The 22,189-nt window shown below is 52.3% G+C and overlaps 9 protein-coding genes across 9 annotated transcripts; 6 read left to right on the top strand and 3 right to left on the bottom strand.

The window, feature by feature from the left end:
* Nucleotides 1-256: 256 nt before the first annotated feature.
* N7532_010206 (CBS and PB1 domain protein) lies at nt 257-2,506 on the bottom strand (the record flags this gene model as incomplete). Its single annotated transcript, XM_056622697.1, has 4 exons — nt 257-1,099; nt 1,161-1,255; nt 1,311-2,184; nt 2,282-2,506. 4 exons carry the CDS (start codon nt 2,504-2,506, stop codon nt 257-259), a joined length of 2,037 nt encoding a protein of 678 aa, XP_056470113.1.
* A 544-nt stretch (nt 2,507-3,050) lies between these two features.
* On the top strand, nt 3,051-3,854 carry N7532_010205 (40S ribosomal protein eS26; the record flags this gene model as incomplete). The annotated part of the gene is made up of 4 exons (XM_056622696.1): nt 3,051-3,073; nt 3,313-3,440; nt 3,581-3,683; nt 3,749-3,854. The coding sequence occupies 4 exons, from the start codon at nt 3,051-3,053 to the stop codon at nt 3,852-3,854; spliced, it is 360 nt and encodes a 119-aa protein (XP_056470112.1).
* Nucleotides 3,855-4,312: 458 nt separating this feature from the next.
* On the bottom strand, nt 4,313-6,989 carry N7532_010204 (F-box/LRR-repeat protein; the record flags this gene model as incomplete). Its single annotated transcript, XM_056622695.1, has 2 exons — nt 4,313-6,738; nt 6,800-6,989. The coding sequence occupies 2 exons, from the start codon at nt 6,987-6,989 to the stop codon at nt 4,313-4,315; spliced, it is 2,616 nt and encodes an 871-aa protein (XP_056470111.1).
* A 422-nt stretch (nt 6,990-7,411) lies between these two features.
* Nucleotides 7,412-9,199, bottom strand: N7532_010203 (lanthionine synthetase C family protein; the record flags this gene model as incomplete). The annotated part of the gene is made up of 4 exons (XM_056622694.1): nt 7,412-8,205; nt 8,269-8,282; nt 8,338-8,911; nt 9,007-9,199. The coding sequence occupies 4 exons, from the start codon at nt 9,197-9,199 to the stop codon at nt 7,412-7,414; spliced, it is 1,575 nt and encodes a 524-aa protein (XP_056470110.1).
* Nucleotides 9,200-9,850: 651 nt separating this feature from the next.
* Nucleotides 9,851-11,480, top strand: N7532_010202 (putative histone acetyltransferase Spt10; the record flags this gene model as incomplete). The annotated part of the gene is made up of 2 exons (XM_056622693.1): nt 9,851-10,345; nt 10,401-11,480. 2 exons carry the CDS (start codon nt 9,851-9,853, stop codon nt 11,478-11,480), a joined length of 1,575 nt encoding a protein of 524 aa, XP_056470109.1.
* A 460-nt stretch (nt 11,481-11,940) lies between these two features.
* Nucleotides 11,941-14,048, top strand: N7532_010201 (chaperonin-containing T-complex subunit CCT7; the record flags this gene model as incomplete). The annotated part of the gene is given in 6 exon segments (XM_056622692.1): nt 11,941-12,234; nt 12,305-12,641; nt 12,729-12,835; nt 12,853-13,100; nt 13,154-13,815; nt 13,939-14,048. The coding sequence occupies 6 exon segments, from the start codon at nt 11,941-11,943 to the stop codon at nt 14,046-14,048; spliced, it is 1,758 nt and encodes a 585-aa protein (XP_056470108.1).
* A 1,402-nt stretch (nt 14,049-15,450) lies between these two features.
* N7532_010200 (Metacaspase-1) lies at nt 15,451-16,959 on the top strand (the record flags this gene model as incomplete). Its single annotated transcript, XM_056622691.1, has 4 exons — nt 15,451-15,603; nt 15,682-16,195; nt 16,262-16,870; nt 16,934-16,959. The coding sequence occupies 4 exons, from the start codon at nt 15,451-15,453 to the stop codon at nt 16,957-16,959; spliced, it is 1,302 nt and encodes a 433-aa protein (XP_056470107.1).
* Nucleotides 16,960-17,561: 602 nt separating this feature from the next.
* N7532_010199 (uncharacterized protein) lies at nt 17,562-19,517 on the top strand (the record flags this gene model as incomplete). Its single annotated transcript, XM_056622690.1, has 3 exons — nt 17,562-18,234; nt 18,293-18,366; nt 18,438-19,517. The coding sequence occupies 3 exons, from the start codon at nt 17,562-17,564 to the stop codon at nt 19,515-19,517; spliced, it is 1,827 nt and encodes a 608-aa protein (XP_056470106.1).
* Nucleotides 19,518-20,064: 547 nt separating this feature from the next.
* Nucleotides 20,065-21,821, top strand: N7532_010198 (cytochrome P450; the record flags this gene model as incomplete). The annotated part of the gene is made up of 5 exons (XM_056622689.1): nt 20,065-20,269; nt 20,325-21,187; nt 21,243-21,353; nt 21,396-21,574; nt 21,653-21,821. Coding segments are annotated over 5 exons (1,527 nt in total), but the record flags the coding sequence as incomplete, so codon positions are not given.
* Between the last annotated feature and the right edge of the window lie 368 nt (nt 21,822-22,189).

Genomic DNA, 22,189 nt, shown 5'->3' with positions numbered 1-22,189 from the left:
ACAAGCCCCCACAGTGTCAAAAAAAGTATTTGCATTGAAGGCTAAACTAAGGCCGCAACTGATCATTACTGGAACAGCGGTATCTGAAAGGCGACACAGAATATCGATATTAGAAGGGGGGGTATGCACTCTCAAAGATCACGGAAGTCAAGATAGAGTGAGGGAGGTTGATTCACCGAAAAGAAATCAAAGAGGGATGAAGAGAGGGAGGAAACTGAGGAGAGATAAAGAGGGTGAGGGTTCAGGAGAGGGTAATTTAGCGGCCGCTGGGTCGGCTGAGAATGAACACGCCCGCAATGACCGCGGCCAGAGTGACAATAGCTCCGGGGAGAAGCAGGTCGTTGGGGACACCGGCGATGAGTTGCTCCTCGGGGTGGTGAGAGTGCGTGGAGAAGGACTGGTGCTGACGGGGCTTGCTAGCAATAGGCTCTTCAGAAGGAGTCTCCTCGACAATAGGGCTGCTCTGCTCGATGACGGGAGTAGCAGGCTTGGCAGGCTGCGGCTCCAAGGTAGCGGGAATAGGGGGTTGGGCAGGGTCGTGAACAAAGAGATCGACCTTGTCACGGTGGGTGCGGCGGGCAAGGTTGATAGCATCGAGCATATCTTGGTCGGTGGTTATCGAGACGGTATCGCCCTCATTGTCCATGTAGCTGAGGGCGTAGCCGGTGTTGCTCAGGCGACCTTCCTCGACCACAGCCTCACCACCAACGGCCTCAAGCTCGGCGCCGAGCTTAGCGGTGACCTGCGCGACCAGATCCACCACTCCAGCGGAGGTGAGAACATTAACACGGTGCACCCGGCCGCTAGGGGCTTTGAACTTGAATGGGAAAGGCGCATCCTCCGCCGGCTGGTGGAGATGATGTTGCTGAGAAGCAACTTCGGAGTGCTCCTCGCCGCCGTGGTGGGAAGCAGACTCGTTCGGGAGAACACTGTTATCGTAGGCCGAGCGGGTCAAGTCGGGGCTCATGACGGAGCGATGTGGCGTATGAGGCTGCTGACTTTGACTGCCAGAGACCATCGAATCGGATTCGTGATCCATCGAGAGCCAAAATTTGTTCCATGCGGGACCCTCGTCGTCGTGGGTTTGCATAGTGTTGATCTATGAAGCGTGTCAGCATCCCATCCTTACATATTTCTGTGGCAGCAGAAAGAAAAGATACCTGCTCCAAAGTAGCATAGGTGAGCTTCAACACATCGACCATGCCCACAATCTCACCGGACTCATTCATAACGGGAAGGTTCAGATAGTGGCCATCTGAATCAAAATTAGTATCTTGCCGAACGACATTCAATGTGTATGTGCTACTCACCGTGCATTTTCCGAAGAGCTGCCTGGATGCTCATATCGGACGGGGCGAAGTCGGGGTGGGGGGTCATCACACGGACGACACTGCAGTTGGCAGGGTCAAGACCGGGGGCAATGACACGCAAGACAATATCCTTGCTGGTGAAGATACCGGTAATGGAGCCCTGGTCCTGCACGAGCAGAGCGGTGGTGTGGTGCTCTTTCATCAGAGCGGCGGCATCCTTGACGGAGGTTCGGACGGACACGGTCACTGGCGGCATACCGTCGAGCACGGTCTCGAGAGTCGGGCCGGACATCTTGGATCGGAGCGCTTCGACATACTGAATGACCTGCTGGGGCTGGCTGGAGCCAAGCTCGGTCTGAACACCTTCCAATGCGTCATACAGCTTCCGCGAAGAACTGTAGGCGCGCTCCAGCTTCTCCATTGCATCGTAGAAGCACTTAGTGATATCCAAAACACCGGAAATATCCTGGTTCTCGTCCATCACCGGCAAGTGTCGGAAACCCTTTCGCACCATCAGGTCGAGGGCATCGGTAGCGCTAGTGTCCGTTCGTGCGCACAGGGGGTTCTTGGTCATAATCTCGGCGACCGAAATCTCGCGAGCCTTCAATCCCATACCGATAACACGGAAAGCAAGATCCTTTGCGGTAAAGATACCGGCAATGCGCTCATCATCGTCCGTCACCAACACACAATCCTCGCGCTTAGCGGCCATCATTTGTGCGGCCTCTGCGATGCTAAGGGAGGGCTTGATCTGAAGTGCCTGGCTGGGCTTCAGAGCCAGGACAGTGCCGGGAGGGGCCTTGCGGGAGTTGCGAGCCTTGGTCGGGTGATGTCTCTTTTTATTGAGGTCGGCCTCCATTTTGCGGCGAATGGCCTGTGAAACGTCAAAATAGTTAGTCGGCTTGCGAGGGCGTAGGAGCGAGTAGTCTGTTTGGGACATGTTTGAACATGTCGATCTGACTATCACACACCTCATCACGCTTCGACTGATTCTGTCGTTGTCTGGTGCTTGCGGCGCTCATGGTGCCGCTTCCGACGTCGCTGGAAGGGGTGTTGGTGGTGGAGGCGGCGGAGGATTCAGGACGGTCTGAACGGGGACGGGGGATGTGCGAACCGCCCGAGTTTTCGAAGTCGGGCAGCCTTCCTCTCCCGATGGTCTTATTGGGCGTTCCCCTAAAGGTACCGGTATGCGACATAATAATGCCAGGAGGGGAAAGACACAATAAATTATGGTGAAGAGAGGGGGTGGAAGAGAGGGGGAAGCAAACAAAAGGAAACGGAGAGCTGGTATGAGGAAAAATGCAAGGGAGTTCGTCCAGCCTACGGAAGAAAAAAGGGTAGTCGTTGGACGATCCTCGAACAGGGGTGTCGGGATACCCACACAGGCGTAAACACGGGGCTTATGTAATGCGCGTCTGTGGACGGTTCGATCCGGGAGCTAGTCCACGTTAGGAAGGGTCGATTCTCGTGACTGGTCACCTGATACAGGTGCTGACCGCCATGATTTCCAGGCACTCAGGCGCGAAGGCTGCGAGGCATTAAGGCCGAAAGTCCCGTGGGTCTCGCTTAAGGGCTTAGGGCTTCCCACAACACAACCACCCCATCCATTCCGGAAGAGTCTCTGAGTGAGCGAGCTTCGACAACCCACCCCCGACAAGTCAACCGTACGCTACCACCCTTTCCCCTTCGCGGTCGCAGTCCAGTTCAAACCTCTGACATTTCACAGACCAATCCGTCAAAATGGTCAAGAAGCGGGCGAACAAGTAAGACCTTATTTCCTCCCAGTGAAGCGCGATTCCATTCTCCCATTCGACATCTCCGCAATGACGCCGACGACAATTCGATGATATCTCGCAAACATATATACGATGTAAAAAAAAGAAAAAAATATATGAAACGAACAGAACGCGCATTGCCGGACGACTGGAGAATGGGAGAACTGGGGGAAACATCGCACAACTTTGCAAATGCAACGGAACTTGATAACTGACTGTTTCTATAGCGGTCGTAACAAGAACGGCCGCGGCCACGTCAACCCGGTGCGCTGCTCCAACTGCGCCCGTTGCGTTCCCAAGGACAAGGCCATCAAGCGATTCACCATCCGCAACATGGTCGAGTCTGCCGCCATCCGTACGTGATTCCTTCAACATTCCATTTCCGCACACATCTTGGTCGAATGACCTGGAGAGAGAAAAATCCGAACTCTCTACGATCTCGATATACATCACGCAACATTTCAACAACTTCAATCTAACGAAATTTGCCTACAGGTGATATCTCCGATGCCTCCGTCTTCGCCGAGTACTCTGTCCCCAAGATGTACCTCAAGCTCCAGTACTGCGTTTCCTGCGCTATCCACGGCAAGATCGTCCGGTACGACTTCCCCGCTACAATAAACCCAACATTTGATTCCATTCAAATTCTAACTCTTCTATCAGTGTCCGTTCCCGCGAAGGCCGCCGCAACCGTGCCCCCCCTCCCCGTCTCCGCTACAACAAGGACGGCAAGAAGATCCAGCCCCCCCAGGCCGCTAAGGCTCTGTAAATGAGCGGAACGTGATTTCACGAGCAAAATAAAATGGAACTAGTCTGAAATGAATTCTCTTATTTTGCTTTCTTTCCTGTGCTAGTGTCTTGGCCGACGAATTCGCAAACGCTGTTGTTCGATCTCTCCGTGATGGACTTTTCCGACAATCTTGCGCTGTGATCTGGGTGGACAAAAAATGATGGCACCGGTTGTTCAATGAAAGGCGGTTGGAGATGAGAATTCGAAGAGGGATTTCTGGTATCTTCTCTTTGATTATTCTATTCCGGCTTGTCTTGTGCCTTTTGACGAATTGAGCCAAATATTGATGGCTTTTGCATGACTGGAGGGACGGATGAGTCCGTGCTTCGGGCTAGAAAAATACCAAAAAATTACCCTTGATTCCTGTGCAACTAAGTAGTCGTAATGCATTTGAGACGTCGCTGGCTATGGATCTATAATGCTATTTACAGTTGACATCATGGGTAGAGATACCCCTTCTCAAAATAATTGCCGTACATATCCACCGTCCCAGAGCGCCCCTGAGGTGCAGGATTTCGTACCACCTTAACCTCCCCTTTCCAATATCCCTCGACAAAATGAGCCAGAGAGATTTGCGGTCCAGAAGAAAATATGCTGGAGATGCCGCTGCCGACCGTACTGCGTCGTCCTCTCTCGCGTCTCACTACTTGTTCATATTCGGCCTTCTTTGCCCGGCGAAAAGCAGCAAGCTCGGCAACAACGTCGACGTTCTGGACCAACTGACCCTGTGGACTTAGGTTGTCTTTGCCCGATGGGCTGGGAGCTCCACCCGGAACGGAAGACATAGTTTGCCGCGAGACATCCTGACGAGGCAAGGGAGGTTCCTTGCCGGAACTGGGTGAGTCGTCGTCCGAAGGGAGAATTGTCACTTTCTCGTTCAGTACGGCCATAGGGAAATATTTGCCGGGGTCGTTCTCTGGGATCCCGCACTCTTCTTCTCCAAAGAAACTAAAGTCATCTGTGGCTGCTGCCCAGAGATTCTCCGAGTCTCGATCGCCGGTACTTGAATTTGAGAAACCGTCACGTTGATTGGCAGATTTCCAGGAGGTGAGCCGAGTGGATGTGTCGGTGGGTGTGATCTCAAGGATAATTCGTCTCAAACCGAATAAGGAACGAGTCCGCTGTTGTTCTGCTTGCAACCGTGCCTGGCCTGGTGGGAGAGAGTAGTCTGATCCAGCCTGAAGCGTTGCGAGTAAAGCTTCGTTGGAGCAGGCAGTGATGAAGCGCGTGAGGGTGTATATAACTGGGGAATTGGGTGGGATATGTGAAGGGACATCTGTTAAGACCAATGTCTCTAGATGAGGAATATGGGATGGATGAAGATAGGGAAAACGGCTTTCCTTCCCACCCCGAAGGGGGATGGACTGATTTCGTGGACGCTTCGACAGGAGTTCCTGGATTTTCAATGTGCGAGGATCATCACCCGATACTGGAGAATCGCACTGTGGTATTTCGTCTACAGCGTGAGGAGCAAGTGCTTCGCCGTAGGCGATAGTCGATACCGAAGACACAGTGTCTTCCCGTCTGATTCCCCAACCACTTGAGCTTATTGACACGCTAGGGATGAGAATGCCAGGCTCGCTACGATCATTCTCGTATGAGTTTGATGGGATAACTTCAGGAGCAAAAGCGGATCCTCTTCGGACAGAAGACAAGGCCTCGCCTTCAAATGCAGGTAGGTTGGATTGGCGAGGCGTCAAAGTTTCTTTGGAAGTGCTTGCATCAGGGATCGAAGTGTCTGCAAGTTCAAATATAGGCAGTTCCTCTCCTGGAAGTTCATGAATCTCATGTGTAGCATCAAGCTCGGCTTCGCGGCTGACATCATCAGATGGAAGCTCCGGCAGAAAGTCGGCGGTTGATCCGATATCCTTCGCCGGTGGTTCTGCAGTGAGCACTGCATGATTTGCTCGGAAGTAGGTCAGATTTTCACCTGCAAAATTACCCAAGAGAGGCACGAGCTTTTCAGCACCCGGGTATTTTCCAGCCTTCAGCGATGCTGTCTTTTTGTGTATGAGGTCGGCTGTGTTGACTGTCCCTGCATCAAGTGCATAAAGACAAGAACTAGACAGGAGACTTGCCACACCCTCCACGGTGATATAATTGTTTGCGATATAGAGATGGGTGACACCGGCATATGGCAGATCCTCGATCCAAGGATTGTTGGCAATCGGTTGTGCTAGCAGCTTCATGATATGTTCGTCTAACAGCGGGGATTTCAAGAAGTCGGATTCCCCGACACACATGCATGTTTGAGAAACGGGATCTGGCGAAGTTCTAGTCCGACTTGAAGACTGCTGTGCCGGTCTAGTCGGGGTTGTAAAGGAGGCTTGCAGTAGAGAGCGGACCGACATATCAGTGAGTTGGTTATCCCGCAGGTCGAGGAAACGAACGCGGATCCCAATTGCGTTGGCGAGGAATTCCGCATCATGGTCTTTTAGTCCGATGCCACGTAGCTTGAGCACTTGCAAACTTTCTAGCTGCGAGATCGAGGATAGCACACCGCGGTCCCTCGCCGAAGTAGTATATGAGAGGTCAAGATAGGTCAAAAGGGGAAATCGGACGAGTGTTTCTGCCAGACCCGCGGAGGTGGTATTTGGCTCGCGGTCTGCCATCAGAAGACGGACGTTGTACTGAATATCTTGGTGATTCTTCAACGCAACCATCGCATTGTGGTCGAAAAACGGCAATCTTGAAACCATCAGACACTGAAGACAAGGCAGATACTCCAAGATATCGCGGAGCCATCCTGGTCGCGGGCCACCATAAATCTCCGACAGAGCCGGTGGGAGATGAAGCGTATGGGTCAACGCCCGTACTTCTTGTCTCGCATATTTGAGGGTTCTTCGGAACCGCGTGAGGGCCACTGTTCATCCTCAGTCAGCTGTCAAAGTTTTAGAAACTCGGGTTAGTAGGCCGGGCTTTACCATAAACGGCATCGTTATCTGTGCCAAAATGAGAAGCAGGATCACCCCACAGAAAGGGGATGAACAGATCGTGCCAGCGGTGACTGACAAGTGACGCTGCGCATAGGTCACTGGAGGGTATGTAGTGGGCGATTATCGCCCATGCATCTCGGTCGGTCGCCGACTTGTACGACGGGGGAATCGGATTCATTGTCGGGTAGGCCCGGTAGAAAGCAGTGGACGATTACAATGTAGCATCCTAAAAGGCTTCAAATAGCTCAAGTTATTGATAGTGTCGAGATTTTGATTTCGCAGTTCAGCCTTGATGAAGTCACGGGTTGACGTTACCTGACTTGGTGTTGCCCGACTGCGCCTCCTCGTGGAGAAGCCCCCGCACTCCACGCGACCTCGGCATTAACTTATGCCTCATCTCTCGAACTGCTGACTAAAATATGAGATAACTATAACTACTCTATTGATGGCGCAGATTACGGCCAAGCTAGGAAAATTCTGAACTTCAAACTTGTATTTTTCCTATGTACTTGAACCTAAAGCTTATGAAAGCCCGAAAATATTGTTATCCATTTGATAATAGCTAAAATCCCGGCCAAGTATGCTTATGGATAATCAGATCTAGAGAAGACCAACGGCACCGTTTCCACCAAGGAGAGGGAAGCCAAGCTGGCTATGAATAGCTTTCTGGAAGATACTGTCATCCTCAAATGCATCTCCCTTTTCGCTCAGTTCCATTTTTCGAAGCTCTGCCTGGATCACGGCACATGTCTCTGCCCAGGCACACAAGTTGCCCGCAAGACCATTAAACAAGGAGTAAGGCTGATCAGGCATGCTGTATTCCTTGCCTGAGGTCGGAGGCACGGTGTTGTAGGGACGAGTTTCTCGAGAATGCAGCATGAATGGTAGGGCTCTCGAAAGGAAGAAGTCCGGTGTGAGCTTTTCGTTCAAATCTTCACTTGATGAAGTGGGCGCGCCATTTCGCTCAGCGTACCCGCGTCTAGCCCCATTTCGAATTGTGGAGTGATACTCGAAGGTATTGTACAGCAAGAGCCATGGCCATGTGTTTCCGGAAATTCCATGGCACAGACTAGCTCCTTTGGACAATAGACCTTCCTCCCAGATACGCTGAGAGGCTAGATAGATTGTCTCATCCCACTCGGGGGTCCAGAAGTCTCGAGTGAGATGCTCGTTCTTTAGGGCGGCTGCTAGGAGAATAAGAAGACCCGGGGCACCGTGGCAGAGCTGAACAAATTCGGAAGTTTGTCCGTAGCTGAACGGAGGCCGTGCCATTGGGAGATGGCCATCCTGGAGATTGCTGAGCTTGCAGAGCTCCGTTATGGTGGATCCGATGTCGACAAGATAAGGCTTAAGCTCTTTAGGTTGACATGCAAGAAGGACGGTAAGGATTCCAGCTAAAACAAGAGATAATGGTTAGCAGCTTTCAAATGCAGGCATCTGCACCCATAGATACTCACTTGAGCCATGAACCCTGTTTCCAAAGTATTAGCACTACAGCTTGGAAGTTCGAGATTTTTATTACTCACGCTCCGAAAAAATTATGTCCTTCCAACCAGGGATACATCAATGGTTGCGCGCCCTCGGGTCCATGCCTTTCCATGTACTCATTCGCGCTTTGTCGACCGGCCTCAATAATCACTCGAACGAGTGACGGAATAGCAGCAAAGATGGGTGCGAGAGCATCCTCAGTTTCGCTGCTGAATCGACGGGCTCTTATGTTTATCAACAGCCACAAGAGTCCTGCTCGGCCATAGAGTATATCGTCCGCTCCTGCCTTTTTATCATCATGGACAACCAAAGGCTCATTCTGCAGCGCCATGGTAAGCGCATCTTGTAAACAAGTGATGTCTTCCTGAGGCAGACTGGGCTTGGCATCAAGCTTCCAATCGACCTTTGCCAGCGTCGAAAATATACGGAGCGAGACGGCGGTTAGTGGAGAGAACGACCCCGCAGGAGATAGGCGTGACGGCAGTAAAGGAAAATCGGGGAAACCCGAGGGGATCCTCTGCAGCGCGAAATCGCGGTAATCCGGAGAAGTTATGCCCTTGTCCCCTAGCACAGAGGATTGGTAGTCAAGGCGCAAGAACGCAAGGGCAACTCCTGCAGTAATAAATTAGCTATCTGCCCCGCAGTAACCTTCTAATAACTCCAATTCATGTGAGTGACAATGAATACTTGGAGCGGCTCAGTCATACCTTGGAAATGAAGAAACATGCCACCGACATTCCATTTCTCAGGGATTGGCTCATTCGCCTGGATCATCTCAGAACCATTGCGAACGGCGACGCGAAGCTCTTGCAGAGCTTCAGCAAGCGAGGTTGCGTCGACGGGAAGTGGAGTTAAAGTGTGATCGTAGTATTGCGGTGGTTTAGATTCCGTGACCGTCATGATGTATATAAACTCGTGATCAGTGCACCGATGGCGTCTCAAATGTTTAGGTGACGTGCTCGAGGCCTGAATGATTCCTGGACCCCTCCAGCTCAAGGCTGAGTGTGGCCTCAGGCCACAGGTAACTCCGTCATCTTCTGCAAGTTCGCTAGCGCCTGGATGAGCGAGCAAATGTCGGTGTCGGATTCGCTCCACTGGAGGAGCTAGCGGGATAGATCGAGCTCCCAGAGGCCTGCAGAGACGCGGTGGGGCAGCCGATCGTCGATCGTTGCCAGTTTTTACAGGCCGAAATAAAAATGCCCCAGATATTAGGCACCAAGGCCATAAGGCATGATAATGACTCAGCTGAGTAATCAAGGACCACGGCTTCCACAACTTGCGTTGCAGCCATTCCGGACTCGAGAATACCCACGCGGTCCTCGAAGTGCGAAAAGGGCTTCTAGAAGCAGTGCAGAATGTCAGTGCTCCCCCCTGCTGTTGAGGGCTAGTGTGCTTTCACAGTGATCTGGTGACGCTGCAATTGGGATGTGGCGATGCTCATCGTTCATTTGGATCCCGCTGTCTGCTCCTCTCGCGTAATTGATGAATGAATCGCCCGGTCGACTAATATGGAAAGCAGTCCCGTGATTAGCACCTCTCACCGATCCCATCATGTCCGAAGTTCAAGGAGATGCAGAGGTCGTGTCAACAGGGCCCGAGCTGGAGTATCCTGCGTTGGCACCGCGACAGGTAACACTCCGAGACCGAGTGACGGTGGCGACGTTGGTACCGTTCGCCTCGGCGGACGATGTACCCCGGCTGCTGTTGAAGTATCTCTCGGATCAATTCAACAAAGAAATTGAAAAAGGTGACACTTATGCCATGACCGAGCCAATTCCGCTAGCTCAATTCGGGAGGTATTGGTTCTCGAGCTTTGGTGTGGTCATGTTGCTGGGTGATATCCAGAGTGCCGAGCAGACACATTCTATGGACCGGGCCGGTGCCAATTGGACCAAGATCTGCTTGGGAGGCTTTCACATTCGACCCAACTACCCCGGGCGAAGTAGCCATGTTTGCAACGGCACATTCATTGTCACGGATGCTGCTCGAAACAAGGGTGTCGGTAGATTGATGGGCGAGTCATACTTGGAGTGGGCTCCTCGACTGGTGAGTACCTTACGATTCTCTTTTATAAATCCACAATTTGCTAATTTCTCCCAAGGGCTACACCTATGCTGTCTTCAACTTGGTCTATGAGACCAACGTTGCCTCCTGCCGTCTCTGGGATTCTCTGGGTTTCAAGCGAATCGGAAGAGTCCCTGGCGGAGGCCAATTAAAGTCCCAGCCTGGTGAATTTGTAGATGCAATAATCTACGGCCGTGGTCTAAGTCTAGATGGCGAGGACTCGGTATCACAAGACCGTTTTGAGAAAATTCGATACTATCTTAAACACTCGAAATACCCTCGCGGTGCTGATCGAGCCGAGAAGAGTCGACTCCGCAGTGCCGCAACTCATTACAAGTTGACCGGCGGAGAAGACGGTGAGCCCGAGAGGCTCATGTTGAAAGATAAAGAAGTCGTGTCGGATCCTCAACAACAATATGAGATTGCCAAAGAGGTCCATCTGAAGCAGCATGCCGGAATTAACAAGACCACGGCAGCCATCGCCGTCAAATACCACTGGGTTCGCATCAAGGAGACTGTCAATCGAGTCATCCGAGATTGCCCGCAGTGCAAAGAGACTCTCAAGCTACCTCCGATCCCTGGAACTAAAGAGGAAGACACATCACCTTCGGTCGAGGTGTCCGACTCGGTCGATCATAGTATGGGAGATGACCACACGAAGGAGCCTACAGATCTCTCGCACGAGATGGATGAGGCACCCGACGAGTCTCCTGCCCACAACCCATTCATGAACCCGCAAGTACCTGCAACTGTTCCTGGAGCGGTGCACCACATGGCAAACTTCAACCAAATGCCTCTGGACCCTCAAATCATGCTCCAGCAACAAGTTCGCCGCCAGCAGCAGCAACACCACCACCAACAACAGCAGCAACAGACTGCTATGGCGGGTGCTTTTGCTCCGGCTCCGCATATGAACATGACCAACTTTGACGACTTAATGCGCTACCACACGGCCAACAACGCTTATCAGATGATGGTTGACGATGGCTCCGACCCTTTTCGACAGGAGGTGTTGGGATTGATGAACCCGCCCTCCCATGACTTGCAGCACGACGCAGACCTACTCGCTAAGTACGAGTATGGAAGCCCGTCGGACGGCAATTACGACTTCACTTAGATTGTTACTTATCTTTTGCTGTTTGGTATTACTTTTGGCGTTTTCTTGGATTCGGGCCCTGGGATACCACTGTGTCTATACTGTGACGAACTGTATTTGTGGAAGGGACAGGTCATGACCGCCGAGAACCATTGCATAGTCTGTTTTATTATTACAATTTTGCTGCATGTTAAATTATGCATTGAAAATTCCAAGACATCCCTAAAAGGAATTCTTTGGTCGTAGGAATACTAGTAATTTGTTGATTGTTCAGCAGTGTCACTATGTAGCGGCCGCTGTGTTGTGTGCCGTCACCGCCTTGGGGCTTTCGGGGGGTTTTTGAGGGGAACAGAAGCTCTGGGAAATTTTGGCGGTCGAAGATCAGCGAACCCCTCCGAGCCCCCGTACGACCAGGACCACCTTCCTTTGTCTTCTAATCCCTCTTATCGAAACGGTCAACGGTCTCGCTCTCGATTCTACAATGGCCTTCGCCGGCCAAACTCCCACGATCGTCGTGCTGAAGGAGGGTCTGTGTTCTTCCACCCCCCCGGGGGCAGTCCAGTGGGATTCCATGAGCCATGCTAACCATTGTCGCTTTGGACGTACAGGCACCGACGCCTCCCAGGGAAAGGGTCAAATCATCTCCAACATCAACGCCTGTGTTGCCGTGCAGTCCACAGTCAAGAGCACTCTCGGCCCATACGGTGGTGACCTCCTGCTTGTTGACGCCAATGGCAAGCAGACCATCACCAACGATGGAGCCACTGTGATGAAGGTGCGAATCTCCCCTGATGATAGATATTGGATTGGAATCTCGAATCTGACTGTTTGTGTCTTTCTGATAGCTTCTGGACATTGTCCACCCCGCCGCCCGCATCCTCACGGACATTGCCAGATCCCAAGATGCCGAAGTTGGTGACGGTACCACCTCCGTCGTTGTTCTGGCTGGTGAGATTCTGAAGGAGGTGCGCGACCTCGTCGAGCAGGGTGTCAGCTCGCAGACCATCATTAAGGGTCTGCGGAGAGCCAGCGCCATGGCAGTCAACAAGATCAAGGAGATTGCGGTGGAAATGATCGAGTCTGCAGAAAGCGAGGACAAGAAGATTGAGACCCTCCGGCGGCTAGCTGGAACCGCTATGAACAGCAAGCTGATCAAGCGGAATCAGGAATTCTTCACAAAGAGTGAGCTTGCGTCTCTTTTGTAGCCCCCCTGAACTTCGGGGGTTGGATTTGTAATGGTAAAATGACTGACAGCATGATTCTTTCTAGTGGTTGTCGATGCGGTGCTCACCCTGGACCAGGCCGACCTCAACGAGAAGTTGATTGGTGTCAAGAAGGTTACCGGTGGTGGCCTTCAGGAGTCCCTTTTGTCAACGGTGTCGCTTTCAAGAAGACCTTCTCCTACGCCGGTTTCGAGCAACAGCCCAAGTACTTCACGAACCCCAAGATCGTTTGTCTGAACGTCGAGTTGGAATTGAAGAGCGAGAAGGACAACGCGGAGGTCCGCGTGGAGCAAGTCTCCGAGTACCAGGCCATCGTCGATGCGGAGTGGCAGATCATCTATAACAAGCTGGAGGCTATCTACAAGACTGGCGCCAAGGTTGTGCTCAGCAAGCTTCCCATTGGTGACCTTGCTACTCAGTATGTGATTTCTGGATCGTGGGCGCTGTTACAATTTGTTGACCATATTTTAGGTACTTTGCGGACCGCGATATCTTCTGTGCTGGCCGTGTTACATCTGACGACATGGACCGTGTTTGCCAGGCCACCGGTGCGGCCACCCAGTCGACATGCACCGATATCCAAGAGCGCCACCTCGGTACCTGCGGTGCTTTCGAGGAGCGCCAGATTGGTGGAGAGCGTTTCAACATCTTCTCCGAGTGCCCTGCTGCTAAGACCTGCACTCTGGTCCTGCGTGGTGGTGCCGAGCAGTTCATTGCCGAGGTGGAGCGTAGTCTGCACGACGCCATCATGATTGTCAAGCGTGCCCTGCGCAACACCACTATTGTTGCTGGTGGAGGTGCCGCCGAGATGGAGCTGTCAAGCCACCTGCATGGCTACGCCGACCGCAATGTCCCCCACAAGCAGCAGGCTGTGGTCAAGGCTTTTGCCAAGGCCCTGGAGGTTGTTCCCCGCCAGCTTTGCGATAACGCTGGTTTCGATGCCACTGATATTCTGAACCGCTTGCGCGTGGAGCACCGCAAGGGTAACGTGTGGGCCGGTGTGGACTTTGACAACGAGGGCGTCCGTGACAACATGGTTGCTTTCGTGTGGGAGCCCAGTCTGGTCAAGGTCAACGCCATCCAGGCGGCCGTGGAAGCCGCCTGCCTGATTCTCAGTGTCGATGAGACGATCAGTAAGTGACCTGTCATACCCATCTCTTGATGTTGATATTTCCGTTTTTCCCCTCCATTCCTTCCTGCACCTTCTACCCCTCTTTCTGTGTGTCGTACCTGACTAACGCATCTATTACCTGCAGAGAACGAGGAGTCCGCCCAGCCTGGCGCTGCTCCCCAGCGTGGTCTCCCGCCGGGTGCTGCGCAGCGTGCGCTCCGGGGCCGTGGCCGCGGAATGCCTCGTCGAGGATAAACGAGTTAATGCCACGAGAAGATGATGGTCTACGAGACCCGCCCATTGCAAAAAGGAAAACGCGCAGAACAGGCTTTCTAATGAAACGGGCCTTGCTGGAAGGAGGAAGCGAACGGTGGGCACGCCATGTGTGTTGTTACCAGCCTGTGCGATACGAACGCAGGAGAATAGAAAAAGGTGTAGACATACTTTGAAACTTGACATAGTTCTCCCAAGGTACATAGGACTCTCGCATTTGCTTCTGCCTCCCCAATAGATTTGTACCTACATGTATCTCGATGTATTTCATGTATATGCAGGCGATGGATCCATTCCCTCGGGGCTCCGCTGCAGGCGATCAGCTCAATCAGCGTCTCGCCACGCCTCCAGTCCTCCGAACTACTGCACGATGGAATTGTCTATTGCCTCTCCTTTCTTTTGCTCCATTCTTGATTGTCGGATCCTTGTCCTCCACGACTCACCGGCATTAATTCAAGGCCCGTCTTTCCTACGAGTACCGAGTACCTGCCTCTTCGGTACCTGGGGGCATCCCCATGGGTGGAGTGCATTTCTCTGGACTTGCACGCTCGGCAGTATGTGATCTGTGCCATGGAGATGGTCTTCTTTCGGGCGTCTTGTGCAACGCGGCCCCGCGAGGATCTTACTCTACCATTCTACCGTAGGGCAAAGTATCTAGGAAAGAATCCGATGCACATCATAGCCCCCTTTCACATAATTCTCAGCCCAAAAGCTCGGCGGGTCTTGGGCCCTGGGCTGCAGGGGTGGGCTCTCGGGGCGGCCGATGGCCAGTCACGGCATGTCAGATATAAAGTCAGATGGGGCGAGCCGGCGTTCCTTTTGTTTCTGCAATTTTGTTGCATTCCTGTTTCTTGCTTCTTCTAGTCGCGTCGAATCACAGCCTTATAGGGATCGACTGTCGTATTGTAAGTGGCAAGGCCGATCATAGTTCGCTTTCACCATCGCGTTCCCCTCGTTCCTGCATTTCCCATTTCCCATTTCACCTGGCCTCGCATTCTCGCATTTTTTTTCTCGTATTCCTCTTATTCTCTTCTTGTGGCCAACTCACCTCCGGCCTTTGATCCTTTCACGTCGTGCCAGCAGACGTGGCTTGGCGCTTCCCGTGCTTTCCGGGCTGTTTTGCTTCGATCTGCCTTCTCCACATCCACCCAACCTCTCCTTTGCGCTCCGAACTTCCTCGCGCTCTTTGATACTTTGAACGTCTGCCCGTGTGAACTGTTTCCCGCTGCAATTCCACGATGTCTTACTATCCGCCATACCAGGGCGCCCCGGGATATCCCCCCGTCCCAGCAACCTTACCCCCCGCAGCAGTACCCGTATGCGCTCGCTTTCTCTGTTGACTGTCGCTCGATCATGCTGACTCGGATTTCTTTGTCGCAGCCCGATGCATCACCCGCAACAGCCTTCTTATGGTGGCTACCCCGGCCAGTCGTATCACCAGCAGGCGCCGCCTCCCGCCAACCCGTACGGATACAGCCATTCGCCTCAGCCGCCGCAACACCCCTACGGATCGCCCGCCCCGCCGCATGGATACAGTGTACGTCCTGAAACCGATGGAGATGATTTTCGAAGCATATATAGATTCAACAATAGCTGACATGGGTCTCGCATCTAGCACGGTCCTCCCCCGGCCGGATATCAACAGCCGCCGCCGACTGGCCCGAACGTTTACCAGCAGGGCCGCCCGCCAGGTTCGCATTCCGCCCCCGTCGCTCGCCGATTTCATATTTGGGAAATATGCGCTGACAGAGATGCTATAGCAGGCAACTATCAAGGTGGTGGTGGTGGTCGCCCGGCGCCTCCGCCCACGAACCCGGTCGCGTTCGGTCACGGTGCTCCGCAAGGCTACAACTTCCAGTATTCGCGATGTACCGGGAAAAGAAAGGCGTTGCTGATTGGAATTAACTATTTCGGCCAGAAGGGTCAGTTGCGAGGATGCATTAACGATGTCAAGAACATGTCGACATATCTCAATCAGAACTTTGGGTACGCTCGTGAGGACATGGTTCTTTTGACGGATGATCAACAGAACCCCATGAGCCAGCCTACCAAGGCCAACATTCTCCGCGCCATGCACTGGCTGGTCAAGGACGCGCAGCCCAATGACTCGCTCTTCTTCCACTATTCAGGTGAGTTGGTTGGGATGTATAGACTCGAAGGAGGAAATCAATAAGACTGACATATATTTCTTTAAGGCCACGGCGGTCAAACCCCAGATCTTGACGGTGACGAAGACGACGGATACGACGAAGTGATTTACCCTGTGGACTTCCGCGTCGCCGGCCACATTGTCGACGATGAAATGCATCGGATCATGGTCCAATCGTTGCGCCCCGGTGTGCGTCTGACAGCCATCTTCGATTCCTGCCACTCCGGCTCCGCGCTGGACCTCCCCTACATCTATTCCACCTCTGGTGTGCTTAAGGAGCCCAACCTGGCCAAGGAGGCCGGTCAGGGTCTGCTGGGTGTGGTTTCCGCGTACGCGCGTGGCGATATGGGTGGCATGATGTCGACAGCCATGGGATTCATTAAGAAGGCCACCAAGGGTGACGATGTGTACGAGCGCAACTTGAAGACCAAGACCAGTCCCGCCGATGTGATCATGTGGTCTGGTAGCAAGGACGACCAAACCAGTCAAGATGCTCAGATTGCAGGTCAAGCCACCGGCGCCATGTCGTGGGCTTTCATTGCGGCTCTCAGAAAGAACCCTCAGCAGAGCTATGTCCAGTTGCTGAACAGTATTCGTGACGAGCTGTCCACCAAGTACACCCAAAAGCCGCAGTTGAGCTGCAGTCACCCCTTGGGTAAGTCTTCGCTTCCTGTCAGTGTTTTCTGCAATGGATCACTTGCTAACAATCGTCTTGCAGATACGAACCTACTATATGTCATGTAGAATCGCAATGGGCGGTTCAGAAGGAGAAAATAGCTCGTGCTCCTAAGTCATCGAACAGCTTTGCGTTTCTGCCTGTAACGAATTGAACTCTGTATGTAATTCATTGCTTGGTGTCCATGTAATGCTTCTTGGTATGGATAACCCGGTTGCACGGTTTGTGATTTATTATTTGTGAACTTGGTATCATTTGCTATTATGTTTATACTCCGGAGGTCTGTGACGACAGCTATCGGCCTTTCTGACATCATTGTAGATGTTGGGCATCTCCGCGGAGTGACCTTATTGTATATAGTCCTACGTGAATCTCGCTGATATTGATGCAGTGAAATCCGATTCTGCTTGACAGCGACCCAGAAAATCAGCCAGGCTCTTCATCTGTCCACAACAGTGACATGCTCGAGTGTTGTGATGTATTTCCGCCATTGGCGGAAGAGTAGACCGAGTGCCGGCTATGAGCACCTTATTGTCTGGCGAGTATCACTCTATGTCATATAACGCCACTGCAACAAGATCTTCTTAATGACTGATTAATCTAAAACCTTCGGTATTCTGGAGCACTGTCCATCACTATCAATCAAAACTGCGGACCATCACATCACACCATGCAGTCATTCCTAGACCAACGGCGGTTCTACAAGCAACTGGAAACACAAATCGTGGTGAAACACGAACAATCCGAGGACGTCCGCACCCACGAGCGACGCTACTGGTATCGCGGCGAAGGAGGGCTCGGTTCAGAAGACCGAGAACCCGACAATGGCGAGCCAGCAAGAAGAAGGAGAGAACACGGCCACCGAACGATCATTTCCGGCCCAACGCTCGAACCTCGTCATAGTGTCCGGGAGCATTTAGAGCGCGAAGGAGATGTTGAGCAGGCCGATTATGCTCCGGAGGTCCAGGCAGATCCGTATACGATCAACACGCGTGATACCATGGGAGGAAATGTGGATATGATGGTGACTGGCGTGGAAAGAGAGCGAACTCGTCAAGCGGTCAATGGAACTACCAATGGGACTGCCAATGGCACCACGGATGGAGTTGATGGAGCTTCTCATGGCGACCCGGAAAAGGAGAAAATCGTCTTGGTCATGTACGAGGGCGACACCGATGAGATGGATCCTCATAATTGGACTTTTACATGCCGGGTGGCGTGCACCACCTTGGTATCCCTCCTCGCTTCTCTTGTGCTGTGGTCATCGACTATCGATACAAGTGCTCTTACTTCTACGAGAAAGCTTTACCAAACCAGCTTTGAGCTCCAGTCGGTACCGACAGGTACGTGAGAGGTTCCAGACTGGCATGATCCGCAACGCAACTAATGAGATTCTCTCAGCGATGTACCTGATCGGGCTCGGAATTGGAGGCATGGTAACAGCACCTGTTTCGGAGCTATTCGGCCGCAACCCCGTATACATCATCTCTTTAATTGGGTTTATACTTTTCGATATGGGCTCCGGCCTGGCACAACAATCGCGCAGCGAATCGTCTGTCGCGGACTAGCTGGTCTCTTCGCATCCGCACCACTTGTCTGTGCCGCAGCCGCTCTTGTCGACCTATGGTCCTTAATCGAGCGAGTCTACGCCTTTCCCTACTTTGCCATCATCTCATTCCTTGGTCCCACCATCGGCCCAACGCTCGGTGGCTTCATCAACATGTCGCCTAGGATTAGCTGGCGCTGGGTCGACTGGATAACCATAATCATGTGTGGGGTGCTGGTGACCATTGTATTTCTATTCCTCCCGGAGACATACAGCACCGTTCGTCTATCGTGGAAAGCAAAGCAACTCCGCCGTCTCACAGGGGACGATCGATACCGCGCGCCAATGGAATTCCACCGCTATTACTTGTCCCGATGTCTAGCCATCGCACTTACTCGACCAGTCATACTCTGCATCTCTGAGCCCATCATCCTCATATTTTCCGGCTACATGGCCATCACTTTCATCATTCTCTACACCTTCTCAGCAGGCTACGTCTCCATCTTCCAAAACTTCTATGGCTTAGACCAGGGTCAAACAGGCCTCGCTTTCCTCGGAATAACAATCGGAATCATCTCCGCCGGCCTCGTGGTCCCCTTCAGCATGATGCTTACTCGACGAGACATCTACCGCGCCCGTGCACGAAGCCGCACCCGTCCCGAACCAGAATTCACTCTCTACATGGCCATGTTCGGGGCACCAATGATCCCAGTCGGGCTATTCTGGATGGGCTGGACCACATACGCCGCTCTACCGGTGTGGGTTCCCATGGCTTCGTCGCTTGTGTTCGGATTCGGCATCCTTTGCGTCTTCGTCTCGGCGTATCAGTACGTCGCTGCGACGTTCGAATACCATCCCGGAAGTGCCTTGGCTTCGATACAGATGTTCCGGCTTTCGGCTGCCGGTGTGATGGCTGTTGTTGCGGACATAATGTATAAGAAGCTTGGGGTGCATTGGTCTCTTACTGTGCTTGGTGGCATTGCGACGTTCTTTTTGCCGGTGCCGTATTTACTGTATACTTGGGGACATCGGGTGAGGAAGTGGAGTCGGTATATTCCGAATACGGAGCAATCGCAATGATTCACCCATAACCCTATTGGAAATACGTTCCGAGAGTGTCTAAGTTGCTGGATAGCTTGGATATGAGGTGTCTGGATCGGCACTAGTGTGATCGGCTATTTAGCCAAGGGTTTGGAACCAGCCAAATCATCAGCGGGAAAGGCTAGCCGGCCCGCCATAGCTTGGAATACAACCTTATATCTATTGGCGGGATTATGAAGTACATACCTCGATGGTCTGACATGACATGCCTACTGCACAGTGGAACCCAGCTGGGGCTAGCTTTACGCCCCCAATTACTAAAACACGATCGGCTCGGAGATGCCTGGACCTGGTTGATTCGAAACGATAGCCAATAGAATCGTGCATAATGCAACATCGTCATGACCTAAAGACGCTACACTGTTAGCGAGGAGAGGGGCTATTCTTGGCGATCTGCACATACACGCCGCAGACTTGATGGGAATATAAGAAGAATAAGGCTATCTCCACTCTTCCCGACACTCCCCCAAGCAAGCTATCATCTTGGGCTCCGACTTCGTGGTCTATTGCAAGCTTGGCCACTGTGATGGCTTTCATTTCTTTGTTCACAGCTTTGACTGGGGTTGTTGCCTACTTCATCACAAGCTGCATCTACCGACTCTTCTTCCACCCTCTTTCGAAGATCCCTGGACCCAAGCTCGTAGCTATCTCGTACCTCCCCGAGTTCTACTATGATGTTATCAAACGGGGTATGTACCTGTGGCAGGTAGAGAAGATGCATCAGCAATACGGTAAGTTATCCTCACTCCATGGGGTTGGAAACTCTCACCTGACGAATTTGATCAGGCCCTATAGTCAGAATAAACCCGCGTGAAGTTCACATCAGTGATCCAGCCTTTTATGACGAGATCTACGCCGGCGGCAAGAGAATCCGCAATAAGGACCCGTATTGGACCGCTGCACTCTTGACGCCCGGTGCTATGGCATCGACAAATGACCACGAACAGCACCGGCTCAGACGGGGTGTACTGAGTAATTTCTTCTCGAAACGCTCCGTCACAAATCTGGAATCCACCATCCAGGCAAAGGTCGACTTGCTCAAGGACCGCTTCGTGGAAGCCTACCACGAGGACACAATCTTGAATCTTCCACCTGTCTTTGCAGCCTTGACGGCAGATGTCATTACGCATTACTGCCACGGCGAATCGAGAGGGTATCTCGTTGCTCCAGATTTCAAGAATGACCACATGGAAGCACTCGACTCACTGTTTACCATGTTTCACCTAAACCGATTCTTACCGGTCTTTGCGCATCTACTCGCGAGGATGCCCTTGGAGTTTATGAGCAAGTGGGGTATTCTCTCTGGGACGCTTGGGGAAATCGTTGAGGCTAGACTCTCGACTCGAAGGCAGGCTGCTGAGGTGCTGAAGGGGAAGAAAGAGAAGACTTCTGGGCCGGAGACTCTTTTCGATGCTCTGACTGCGGATGATATTCCCGAAGAAGAAAAGACTTTGGATCGACTTGATGATGAGGCTTCGGTTTTGTTTGGGGCTGGGACGGAGACGACGGCGAGGACTTTGTCTATTGCTTGTTTTTATCTGGCGAAGGATCCGAAATTGATGGAAAGACTGCGTGGGGAGTTGAAATTGGTTATGCCTTCGCCTGAGAGTCGGCCGACTTGGTCCCAGTTGGAGCAGCTACCAATTCTGGTGGGTTCATATTTGATGGTGAGTTGCAAGTCAATACCTCTAACCATATTGATAGGGAGCTGTTATTCAAGAGGCACTGCGCCTGTCTTATGGACTGAGTGGTCGCTTGCCTCGGATCGCACCTGCGGAGACTTTGATCTATAAGCAGTATCACATTCCACCAGGAGTGAGTTGAAATCCTTTCATATTAGATACACATAGCTAACAGATTCCTGGAAAGACCCCTGTCAGTCAGTCAATATACTTTGTTCACCACGATCCATCAATCTTTCCGGATCCAGAGAAATTTCATCCTGAAAGATGGATCCAGGCTGCGGATGACGGTGTCAATTTGAAAAGATACATGGTTTCTTTCAACAAAGGAAGTAGACAATGTCTGGGAATGAAGTGAGTTGTATTCCCTGAGCCTTTGATAACATTGGTGCACTACACTGCAATAGCTAACCCTCGGTAACACTTTGGCAGTCTTGCATATGCGGAGATGTATCTGGCATTGGCGATGTTCGCACGGAACTTCGACATTGGTCTATTCGATACGACGGAAGATAATATCCGACTCGGTCGGGATTTGTCACTTCCTTATCCGACCGAAGGAAGATTCGCTACTCGGGTCAGAGTGACGGGGCTGGTGGAATGGTAAGCAAATGCTAGGTAGCAGCACGATGTATACGAACAGGTCAACAACCATGACGGCGGGCCATCGCCTTGCTAGCACTTCATGCGCCACGACACAAGACAAATGAAAACTGGGAAAGATCATTCTGCGGCAGTTCTCCCCATAAAGTACAGCCTGAGTCCATAAAAAACATGTGTGAAGTGAATTTTGTTGACATCAGGCGACGGGGTGGCCTTGCGGTTCAAGCGCCCGCCCCGCCCGTCCCTGGGTGGTCGGCGTTCCTGGGCCCGCGGTGGCTAGCGCCCTTCCTGGGTGCTCTCTACTTATTTCATTTCCCTCACCATCCCCTTCCCATCATTCTCCCATGTCTCTTCTCGCCTTCTCAA

The sequence above is a fragment of the Penicillium argentinense genome (genome assembly GCF_028826775.1).
Source record: "Penicillium argentinense strain IBT 30761 chromosome Unknown utg000010l_segment0_segment0, whole genome shotgun sequence".
Classification (NCBI taxonomy): Eukaryota; Fungi; Ascomycota; class Eurotiomycetes; order Eurotiales; family Aspergillaceae; genus Penicillium; species Penicillium argentinense.
Note: the sequence above shows the minus strand (reverse complement) of the source record. Positions and strands in the feature narration are given on the sequence as shown.